Here is a 12,142-nt window from a genome sequence, read left to right on the forward strand (position 1 = left end):
GGGGGGGGGGGGGGTGGGGGGGGGGGGCTGGCCAGTATGGGGAGCCGAACCTTTTTTAAAAAACTGAGTTCCTTCTTTCAAAAGCCATTTTGTTCTATTAACCAACCTTTGTCTATTTCTTTAAAATATTTCCCAACCCTAGTAGAAGGAATCAAATATTTTTTTAAAAAAGCTTTATTGAGATATAATTCAAATACAATTCACCCATTAAATGTTTACATATCACTAGTATCCACCACCTCAATCATTTTTAGAACTTATTTTACTACCCCCAAAAGAAAGTCTGTACCACTTAGATATCACTCTCCCACCCCCTGCCCCTAGGCAACCACTAAGCTACTATCTATAGATTTGCTTATTCTGGATATTTTATATAAATTTATAAACAATATGTAGACTTTTTTTTTTTCCTTTTTTTTTTTTTGTCTTTTGTCTTTTGTCTTTTTCCGTGTCCAGCAATGGATCGCAACCCTCAGTGTTGCCCCCGTACCGGACCGGGGACCGGCAACGGGATTGCAACCCTCGGCGTTGCTCCCGCGCCTCGCTCAGCCAGTGAGCGGGAACCGGTCTGTATGCGGGATCCGAACCCTCGGGCGGGAGCGCCGCTGCGCTTCCCAAGTGGCGCACTATCCAGTGCGCCACCGGGCCGGCCCTTTTTTCCTTTTTTATCTTTTTTTGTGTCCGGCAATGGATCGCAACCCTCAGTGTCACGCCTGTACCGGACCGGGACCGGCAACGGGATCGCAAACCTCAGCACCGCGCCTGCACCTCGCTCAGCCAGTGAGCGGGAACCGGTCTGTATGTGGGATCCAAACCCTCGGCGGGAGCGCCGCCGCGCTCCCAAGCGGCGCACTGCTACAGTGCGCCACTGGGCCGGCCCCAATATGTAGACTTTTTTAACTGATGTCTTTCACACAGAATGTTTTTAAGGTTTATCCATGTTTTAGCATGTATCAGTACTTCATTCCTCCTTATGATTGAACAATATTTTGTATGGACATACCACATTTTGTTTATCCATTCATCAACTGGTGGACATTTAGGTTGTTTCCACATAATGGTTATTATGGATTTTGCAGCTATGAATGCTCATGTACAATTTCTTGCATGCACACTTTTTCATTTCTCTTAAGTATATAACTAGGAGTGGAGTTGCTGGGTCACATGGTAACCCTATGTTTAACCATTTGAAAAAACTGCCAAATTATTTTCCGAAGTGGCTGCACCATTTGCATATTCACCAGCAATGTATGAGGGTTTTGGTTTCTCCTTGTCCTTGTCCTTGCCAATACTTGTCATCTGTCTTTTGGTTAGAGTCATGGTAGCGGGTGGGAAGTGGTATCTCATTGTGGTTTTGATTTGTGTTTCCCTGATGGCTAATAAAGTTCAGTATTTTTTCGTGTGCTTATTGGCCATTCGGTATCTTCTTTGGAGAAATATCTAACCAAATACTTTGTCCATTTTTTCACTGTGCTCTTTTTTCTTATTATTTAATTGTAATAGTTCTACACATGTTCTGATACATGTCCCTTATCAGATATATGATTTGCAAATATTTTCTCCTGTGAGTTGTCTTTTCACTTTCTTGATGATATTCTTTGAAGAACAAATGTTTTTAATTTTGATGCTGTTCAATGTAGCTATTTTTTCCTTTTCTCATTTGTACTTTTGATGTGATATCTAAGAAACCATTGCCCAATCCAAGTTCACAAAGATTCACACCTATGTTTTCTTCTGTGAGTTTTATAGTTTAAGGTCTTTCATCCATTTTGATTAAAGTGATCCATTTTGAGTTTTCTATATGGTGAGGTAGGGGTCCAACTTCATTCTATGCATGTGGGTGTCCAATTGTACCCCCAACATTTGTTGACTGTTTTCTCCCCAATGAATAGTTATAGTACCCTTGTCGAAAATCAACTGATCATAAATGTGAGGTTTCACTTCTGGATTCTAATTCTATTCTATTGATTTTTATGTCTATACTTATGCTAGTACCACATATCAATATGTCTTGATTACTATAGCTTGGCAGAGTTTTGAAATTGGGAATTGTGAGCCTACCAACTTTGTTCTTTTTCAATATTATTTTGACTATTTGGGGTCCCTTAAATTTCCATATAAATTTTAGGATCAGCTTATCTCGTCTTGCAAAGAAGTCAGCTGAAATTTTGATAGGGGTTGCATTGAATCTACAGTTCAATTTTGGGAGTATTGCCGTCTTAATATTAAGGCTTCTGATCAGGAACATGGGATGTCAGCCTTTCCTCTTAAAATGAGGCCTGACTGCCCGTCCAGTAGGGCTGGGCCGGGCCTGGTAATGGGGACAGCTGGACAAGTCTCTAGTGTCTAGGGCCCACTTCACTAACTCAGTTTCTCCCGGTTCCTCCCTCCCCATCTCCATTCCCACGGCTCCACAATAGCCAAGAAGGGGGTGTGAGGCCCTTCACCGCTTCCTGCCCACAAAGCCAAAAAACTGTCGGTACATTTTCGGGGCCTCTCGCGCCGGCAAGATCTTGTAGTCAAGATCCCATGGTGGCAGTGACCAGTAAGGCCCGCTTCAGTGACACTGCATCCTGGTTGCCAAGATCTGGGAGGGGTTCTAGGGGTGTGTTCGCGCCTGGCCGGAAGTAGGCAGAATCACCATGGGAACCGAGGACGCCGAAACTAACTACTTCCTTCTGGTGCTGAGAGGCTGAGCCTGCGCGATCCTCACCTCAACTAGGCCATCCTCGCTGTGTATTTTCCGGGTTCTGCCCGGACGGAAAGGGAATGTGTTTCCTCTTGAAAAAGTCAGTGTTACAGCTTTTTGTACCTTGTAACAGGTATGAAGAACGGTTAGATCTCATCTGGTCCTAAGAGTGCACAGTTGGGGTTTTCCTCAGCGTGTGGGGAAGATTCGTGCTATTTTGCTATTTATTGTACTGGCTTAAAATGGGGATGGGCGGGCAGGAACGCCCCTCTTGCAGGGGACGGGATAGCGCGGCGGCCCCCACCGTGTCCCCCTCGGCTGCCCATCGGTGCCAACACTAGGACGTCGGCGGGCGGGGCCCCAACAGACTATGGGGAGTCCAGGAGCTCGGCGTCCCGCTAAGGAGTCCTGCAGAAGCCGGGTCCCCATGGAGTGGCTCCAATCCCAGCGCCCGCCTCCGGGAGGATGAGTTTCCACAGGGAAATCCCGCGTCCTGGGCGCCCAGCGCGCCCAGAGCAGGAGGGGCCTCGGCTCAGCGACAGGACACCCGGGCTATTCCAGGAAGTGCCCGCAGACGCTGTCTCCGCAGACGCTGCCCACAGTCGGGTGGCTCTTGGCGCAGCCCCGGCCCTTCACCCTCCCGAGAAAAGCTGGGTCAGCGACAGGAGGAGCGCGTGGCCCAGCCGCTCCGTCCCGGAAGAATTCGACCCTCGGCCTCACGTTGGGCAAGGCAGATGGCACAGCCGGGCCCAGAGGGCTCAGGTGCGAGGACAGATGGGAGGAGGAGCGTCCGCGGGTGGCCACTGGGTGGCCACACGGAAGCCTTGTGGACCTTGACGAAACCTGGAGCGTGAGGCTGAGAAAACCACCTCCTGGGCAAGCCGGAGGCTACGGCCCAGGCAGGAGCCAGGAGCCCGAGTCGCTGGCCCCCTGGAGCAGGCGACCTGAGGCCCTTTCCTCGGGGGTCTGACTGCGTCAGCGCCTATCCCCTTACCTTCTCTGGGCCTTGACTACAGGAGAGGAGGATAGCATGTTCACAAGTTCACAAGGTGGGAGACAGGAGCTTGCTGCCTAATCACTGCTATTCTCTCGCAGGCACCGCCCTTCACACTACAACTGAATTAAAGTTGTTACCATGTGCCGAATTGTTTGTTTGTTTTCTGGCATTGTGATATAACTTTGTCCCCCTGCTGTATCCCCTGACTTCCCTTTTCTTCTCCATATAAAAGATAAATGTTTGCAAATTCAGAATATTTATGGTAGGCTGCCATGTTATGTCTTTGCTTTGCCTTGTGTTGTTTTTAAAACCGTGAGTGTTCTTGCTTCTATTGGTCTCAAGTATAGCAGGGAATTATGTGAAAAATCGTTTTTGTGTAATTTGTTTGAAATAGTTTGGAATCGTTTTTAGTGTTTTATTTTAATATGGGCAGTGTGTTTGGATTTAAAACAAAGAAACGTGGCTATAAGCCTTCTATTGTTTGTTCCTGAATGTGTTCTTAGATGCCATTCTATATGAGTTTACAGTATATGTATTTATTTTTGCTCATTATATGAATTTTTTTGAAAAAGAATTTGCAACACAACGAAGAATCAAATCAAATATAACAGTTCGTGTTTTCATATGAATAAATGTTTTCCTTTAACAAAAATGGGAGAAGAGGAAAGTCATTGATTTTTTTCTATCACTGTAGTATTTTAAGATCATTTACAACTCTTTAATAAAGTAACTGAATTCTTTTCTTTTTCTTTTTTTTTTAAACCAGGAGCAGGGGGTGAGTGAAATGGGAGACAGGTCAAATGGTAGAAAGTTAGTCATGTAGGATGAGTAAGTTTAGAGATCTAATGTACATCATGAATGCTATAGTTACCAATATTGTATTATATACTGGAAGTTTGCTAAGAGTAGACTTTAGGTGCTTCTACCAAAGAAAAAGGTTACTAAGTGAGATGATGAATATGATAATTTACTTGACTATTTTAATTATGTCACTATGTACATCTACATCAAACTACATCAAAACATCATGTTGTACACTTTTGTGTGTGTGTGTGTATTTTATTAATTATGTATATTCATGGAGTACAAAGCTGACCATCACCACCTGTGCCCAAGATGAGGTGATCAGATCAATATTATCAGCATGCCCATTAAGGTAACTGATTTAATCTCAGCATTGTATAAGCAGCTGCCTCAGTCCATTAGGAAGAACCTTTGGGATAGACCCTTGTTTTTAGGCTGTTTAGAACCCCTTTTGGGAACATGTTAATAACTACACTATTTATTAGAGTGAGCAACACGTGGATTGTGTAAAACAATACAAATAAGAATTGCAGGGCCGGCCCGTGGCTCACTCGGTAGAGTGTGGTGCTAATAACACCAAGGCCCCGGGTTCGGATCCCACATAGGGATGGCCGGTTCACTCACTGGCTGAGCGTGGTGCTGACAACACCAAGTCAAGGGTTAAGATCCCCTTACCGGTCATCTTTAAAAAAAAAAAAAAAGAATTGCAGAAGATTTTTACTCAATTGCCAGATAAGACATCCACTGACATGGATAGTATTAAAAGGTAGACCTGGTCACTGATCACATACTGAACACCTACAAGCACTTTGCTAATTAGTTTCAGATATGTGCCTCAGTCTGACATTCGGGACAGTATAGATGGCTCTTGGTGGAAAGGGAGTTGGAACTTGATCTTTTCCTTTTGTCTTGGAGGAAAAATGGGGACCTTTAGTCTGTTTTCCTAAATTCGTAAGTTGGACTTTTAAAACATTCATTTATCTTTCCTATGTTTATATCCTCCAGGTTCATTGTACCTTAGTTATTAGGCATTTCTGAAAATGACAGCTTCCTTATCTGTGCTGTAACAGTTCCACCAGCCTTTCTACAGCTGCACCTGTGTTACAAGATCAGCTCTTGGTCCCACAGATGCCCCAGGTTCTCCTTTACTGACACCTTTCCCAGATGGCAGACAAAATCCTTCCCAACGTGGCCCCAACTCACATTTCATGTTCCTGTCTCTTCGCCAACCCTCCCTATACATCAGTGCTCACACTGAAAGCAACACTGAAAATCCTCATTCCATCTCTAAAATTGCTCTCTTTCATTGACAAAGATGAATGCACTATCCATCGTTGCGTTTCTCTGTAAGTTGATCTTGAGGTCTCTCTCCAGAGAATGGCCATAAACCCTAGCTCTGCCCTGATGGAAGTACAGGGAATTTGGTCGTGGATGTTTACAACATGCCTTTCATGTGATGCTTTTTTATCCTGGCTTATGGCCTAATGCCTAAATGTCTGATCTGTGACCAGGTGTCCCTCTCATAGGAAACTTGCTTATTCTGCCCTGTGGCTCTTGTTTGACCTGTGTCCAGTTTATTCCTACCAAGATAGCCACTCTCTAGGAGAGTCTTGATCAGGAGAAAAGTTAGGTTCAGCTGTGTACGTTGGGTGAGATACAGAGGAGGCAACACAATATAAACTCATGAAATAATAGAAGCAGTTTATTACAGGTCTTTGAAAGAAGAGGGGTACTGATGAGGGTCACTGGGAAGGTCACGGGGCAACGCTTTCAACCAGCAAGTGGGGATCAAGAGAGAGAATCCATGGGCTGAGGCCTTTATTGGGGTCCGTGGTTTTACCCAAGCAGGTTTCCTTTGGGGAGTGGTAATTGGTGGGTTTAGAGCAAGCAGGCAGGCATTCTGAGGAGTCATGCTATGCCTGAGGTGGTTACTGTGGCATATCTGTGCAGTCCATGGGGGCTGTGGGGTCAGTGGGGTGAGTCAGGTAGGTTAAATCTAGCTGTCGCATAGGGAGATAGTCACCAGGAGGCAGCTGTATAAGGCACATATCTGCATTATCCACACTAGGAACTGGGAATAGGCAGAGAGCTGGAAACTGGGGCAGGGGTAACTAAGCCCTGCTTCTGGAATGAGAAAGTTAAACCTATATTCAAAATGGATTCTGAGGCAACATAAAATTATAGAAATTCACTATACCTATAGTCAGAACTTAATGTATTTTTTATTTCATTTAATTTAATTTACATAAATACATAATTTACATGAATAATTTACATAAGTAATTTTTTTTAGTGTACAGTTCCATGAATTTTAATAATGCACACAGTCATGTAAAAACCATCACAATCAAGATACACAAGTCTCAGGACCGGCCGTGGCTCACTTGGGAGAGTGTGGTGCTGATAACACCAAGGCCACAGGTTCAGATCCTATATAGGGATGGCCAGTTAGCTCACTGGCAGAGCATGGTGCTGACGACACCAAGTCAAGGGTTAAGATCCCCTTACCGGTCATCTTAAAAAAAAAAAAAAATACACAAGTCTCTTATCACCCCACAAAATTTTCTTGTGCTGTCTCATTTTAGTTAACCTCTTCCCCCATTCCTATCACCTAGCAACAGAAGATCTATTATCTGTTCCTATAATTCTGTCTTTTCCAAAATATCATATAAAAGGAATGTTTTACATAGGCCCCTTTCGCTTGGATTAATACTTTTGAAATTCACCCACGTTGTTGCACGTATCAGTAGTTCCTTCTTTCTAATTGTGGAGTCGTATTTCTTTGTATGGATGTACCATATTTTGTTTATACATTTACTATTGAAGGGCATTTAGGTTGTTTCTAGTTTTGCGTGGTTATGAATAAAGCTGCACTAAATATTTGCTTACATTTATTTGTGTGAACACGAATTTTCATTTTTCTTGAGTAAATATCTAAATGGGATTGCAGGATCATATGGTAAAGTTAAACATATACTTTAAAAACTGCCAAACTTTTTGCCAAAGTGGCTGTGCCAAGTCCACCAGCTTATTTTATTTTATTTATCTCGTACTTTAAAAAAGAACAGCTTTATTTAGATATAACTCACACACCATAAAATTCAACTGTTTACAGTGGCAATTCAATGGTTTTTAAGTATATTCATAGAGTTATGCAATCACCACCACAATCAATTTTAGAACATTATTTTCACCCCAAAAAGAAACTCTCTACCTTTTAGCAGTCACTCCCCATTTCCCCCAACTCCTGCAGCCCTAGGCAATCACAAATCTGCTTTCTGTTTCTATAGATTTGCCCATACTGGATAATTCATATCAATGGAATCATACAATATGTAGTCCTTTGTGTTTGGCTTCTTAGCATAGTTTCAAGGTTCATCCATGTGGTATAGCATGTATTAGTATTTTAATCCTTTTTACTGCCAAATAATATTCCATTTTTGGATATACCACATTTTATTTATCCATTTCTTTGTTGATGGACATCTGGGCTGTTTCCAGTTTGGGACTATTATGAATAATGCTGCTATAAACATTTGTGTTCACGTTTTTACATGGACATGTGTTTTCCTTTCTCTTGAGTATGTATGTATACTAAGGTATTTCAAAAAGTTCATGGAAAGATTTGTATTATTTTTTAATTCTATTTTTCCACAAACTTTTGAAGTACCCTTGTATACATAGGAATAAAATTGCTGGGTCATGCATTAACTCTACACCTGCAATATACTGCAAAGTTGTTTTCCAGAGTCTTTGTACCATTTTACATTCTCAACAGCAATGTATGAGGGTTCCAATTTTTACTCATCCTCACCAACACTTATTATGTTTTTTAAAATTATAACCATCCTACTGGGTGTAAAGTGTTATCTCATTGTAGTTTTAATTTGTAATTCCGTAATGAGTAATGACTAACAATGTTTTCATGTATTTATTTGCCATCTAGTATACCTTCTGTTCATGTTTTTTTACTTTTTAAAAAATTCATCTGTTTGTTTTTTGTTATTGAGTTTTGAGAGTTTTTAAATATATTTTGGATACTGCCAAGACTGATAAATTTGGCCTGTAAAGAAGCAGCAAGGCCTTTTTAGACTCAGGTAGTTTTATTACTTACATAGATAGTAAGAGCAAGAGTGGCCAAAGGAGCCAGGTATCTGTGTTCTTTGTCCCATAGAATAACACAGAAATAAAAGGCACCATATGAAAATGCAACATGGGTAGTGCTGGGACACCTCATTGCTGAGCAGCCAATGCGATGCTGCAACTAAGCAATTTTATAGCTTGCAGCTGTACCCTAAGGAAGAAGCTGAGGCAGAAAGCCTCACACCTCACCAGAACCTTGGAGGCAATGAGAAACTTTCTCATGACAGCCTCCCTGGAAAGATAGTGAGGCAAGTGGGAAATGGCTTTTAGTAGCTTCTCACAAGCCTTCTATGCTACTGTACCCTGGTAGGATAACAAGGCTTTGTGCCAAATCTTACGTCGATCTGGTGCCAATCATAATCCTGAAAGCTATTAATTCTGAATGTTGAAATCCCAAAAGAGCAAAATCCTTAAGGTCTAAAATGCCCAAAGTCACAGTACTGAAATATCAAAATCTTGAAAATACAATCTTGGAAAAAAAAAAACTTTAAAATACATTTCTTTACATTTTAAAAGGGGATTTATTTGAGAAACATAAAAACTTTACAGAACACTTCATAGGCCACTTTACACAATAAAATAGGCAATAACAATGTACGTAGTTTTGGAAACATAAACAGGTATATTAACAATAGTCACATGGGTATAATAGCTATGAGTAGATGAATTATATTTATTAAAAAAAATAGGTCAAAAGCAAAATGTATAAATGCATATGACTATGGTAGGTAATTGTGTGCACTCAGATTTTTAACTGCAGTCATCTGAAATACCATGACGGACAACCTGTCTTTTGATGTGATCAATTAAAAAACCTGCCGGGTCAGCACTGCATACGCTGTTGCCCAAAAAGCCAAGATCCTAAGAAATTGTATCACATATGCATATGTATAAAAAGAACATCTCTTCATTTATTGAGGAAATTTCAATGTTTTTATGTACACAAACCTAAAATTAAGTTGGCAAGTCCACCCCTTGTCAACTTGGCACCCAGGTATCATCTCCTTAAATGATACTTAATTTCCAAAAATAAAAATAAAAATAAAATAACAAAGTAAGATTCTACCTAACATGCAACTGTCACGACGCAATTATCCTGTGTAAAACTGAAAATGTGCTAATCTCTTAACCAGAATTTGGCTTTTAGAATTTCAACATTCAGGATTTTAATCTTTCAGGATTGTGGTTTTCAGGATTTTAGACTTTAGGGATTCCAACATTTGGAATTATGGTGTTTGGGATTGTGTCTTTTGGGATCATGGACCAAACCTGTGGTCATGACTTTTACTTTCTATATCACATTTATTTATTTATTTATTTATTTATTTATTTATTTATTTATTTATTTATTTATCTTAACCCTTAACCTGGTGTTGACATTTTCAAATATTGAAATAGCTTTGCATTCCCAGATTAAATCCTGTTGGATCATTAGGTAAAACCTTTTTTAATATACTGCTGGATTTGATTTGGTAATATTTTGTTGAGGATTTTTGCATCTATGTTCATGAGGGATATTTTCTTTTCTTGTAATTTCTTTCCCAGCTTTTGGTATCAGGGTAATACTGACCTTGTAAAATGAGCAAGGCAGGGCCGGCCCGGTGGCTCACTCGGGAGAGTGCGGTGCTGATAACACCAAGGCCTTGGGTTCGGATCCTATATAGGGATGGCCGGTTCTCTCACTGGCTGAGCGTGGTGCTGACAACACCAAATCAAGGGTTAAGATCCCCTTACCGGTCATCTTTTATTTAAAAAAAAAAAAAAAAAAAAAAGGGAGAGTGCGGTGCTGATAAAATGAGCAAGGCAGAGTTCTTTTCCCTTCTATTTTGCTGAAGAGATTATATAGATTTGGTATTACTTCTTTTTTAAGGGTTTTGTAGAATTTGCCATTAAAGCCAATGTGGATTTGAAGATTTTATTGTTTTTTGGTGGAGAAGAATTTTAACTATAAATTTAATTTTTTAAACAGATAGTGGACTAGTTAGGTTATCTAGTTTTTTCTTCAATAAAGTTTGGTAGCTTCTATCTTTTAAGGAATTTGTACAATTCATCTATGTTTTCTAGTTATTTGTAATATTCTTTCAATATGCTTTTAATATCTGTAGTTTATGTAGTGACCCTCATATTGTTAATTTGTGTCTTTTTTTTCTTTGTCGGTATGGCTAGAGGCTTATCAATTTATTGATATTTTAAAAGAATTAGCTTTAGTTTTTGTTTATTTTTCTTTATTGTATTTCTGTTTTCAATTTTGCTAATTTATTGTCTTATCTTTATTATTCCCTTCCTTATGCTTGTTTTGTATTTAATTTGCTCTTCTTTTTCATGTTTATTAAGGTGGTTTATCATTGATTTTGATAATTTTCATCTTTCCTAATGGAAGTATTACTTAATGCTATAAATTTCTCTCCAAATACTCCTTTATCTACATCCCACAAATTTTAAAAATTAATTTTTTTTATTTAGTTCAAAAATTTACCCATTCCCCTTTGCTTCTGCTTTTACCCACATATTATTTAGAAGTATGTTGTTTAAGTCTCAAATATTAAGTAACTTTCCAGACATCTGTTATTGATTTTTAACTTAATTTTTTATGTTCAGAGAAAATATTTTGTATGGTTTCAATTTTCTTTTAATTTGTTAAGGTGTGTTTTATGGCCCAGAATGTGATCTATCTTTATTAATGTTATATGTGTACTTGAAAAGAATGTGTATTCTTCTGTTGTTTGTTGGGATGTTCTATAAATATATATATATTGTATATTAATACCATATATATTATACATGCATATATATAGAAATGTGTATATAATATATACTAAAATATACATTTCATATGTGTGTTTATATAAGCACATGCACACACATATGTATTTAATTTATTGATATCCTGGTATATATTGACATAATTGATATATATATATATATATAATGACATATAATATATATGATATGGTATATAACTTGATCTGTAGATGAAGTTAGTTGATAGCATTGTTTGAGTCATATTTCTTAACTGAATTTCTGGAGCCCTGGAGTACAATCTCTGAGCTGGAAACTGATCTCTAAGTTTAAATACAGAATCCAATCAAAATAGATTTGTTTTTTTCCCCTCCTCAAGCTTATCTGTAAATATTGCCTTGAAGCCTACAGTCTGCACACTTCAGATCATTTTCCAGCTACAGATTCTAAGGTCCTAGGACTTAGATATAATATATATTGTGTTAGTCTATAACGGTTGCATGCATGAGCCATTTTTTCTCTGAATTTGATTATAAAATCCTTGAGTATTTCTGGAAGGGTAAACTGCACAGTGGTAATTGTTACCACCTGGGTTTTCCATAGTGCTGTACACCTCAAAGGGACTAATCAATATCTCTGTAATTGCACAAGTGCAGATGGAGGTTTTCTAGACTATTGGACTGGCGAGGCAGAAACAAAGGGATTTGAATGCTTAGACTAACAGTTTATGTCGTCTGCAGCGTTATGCAGGACATGGCAACATTCTACAG

The 12,142-nt window shown here is 39.5% G+C and overlaps 1 protein-coding gene across 4 annotated transcripts in view; it reads left to right on the forward strand.

The window, feature by feature from the left end:
* The window catches only part of SKA1 (spindle and kinetochore associated complex subunit 1), a 104,614-nt gene that overhangs the window by 8,186 nt on the left and 84,286 nt on the right, over nucleotides 1-12,142 (forward strand). For 2 of the 4 annotated variants that reach the window (XM_008586465.1, XM_008586472.1), the window contains exon 1: nucleotides 3,287-3,738. The exons of the other annotated variants lie outside the window; for them this stretch is intronic. Coding sequence is in view for 1 of the 2 variants with exons in the window: in XM_008586472.1 (XP_008584694.1) it covers nucleotides 3,720-3,738 (19 nt within the window). In the remaining variant the exon portion in view is untranslated. Of the gene's footprint in view, nucleotides 1-3,286; nucleotides 3,739-12,142 lie in introns of those variants that run through there. 4 annotated transcript variants of the gene reach the window in all.

The sequence above is a fragment of the Galeopterus variegatus genome, unplaced genomic scaffold, assembly GCF_000696425.1.
Source record: "Galeopterus variegatus unplaced genomic scaffold, G_variegatus-3.0.2 Scaffold3996, whole genome shotgun sequence".
Lineage (NCBI taxonomy): Eukaryota > Metazoa > Chordata > Mammalia > Dermoptera > Cynocephalidae > Galeopterus > Galeopterus variegatus.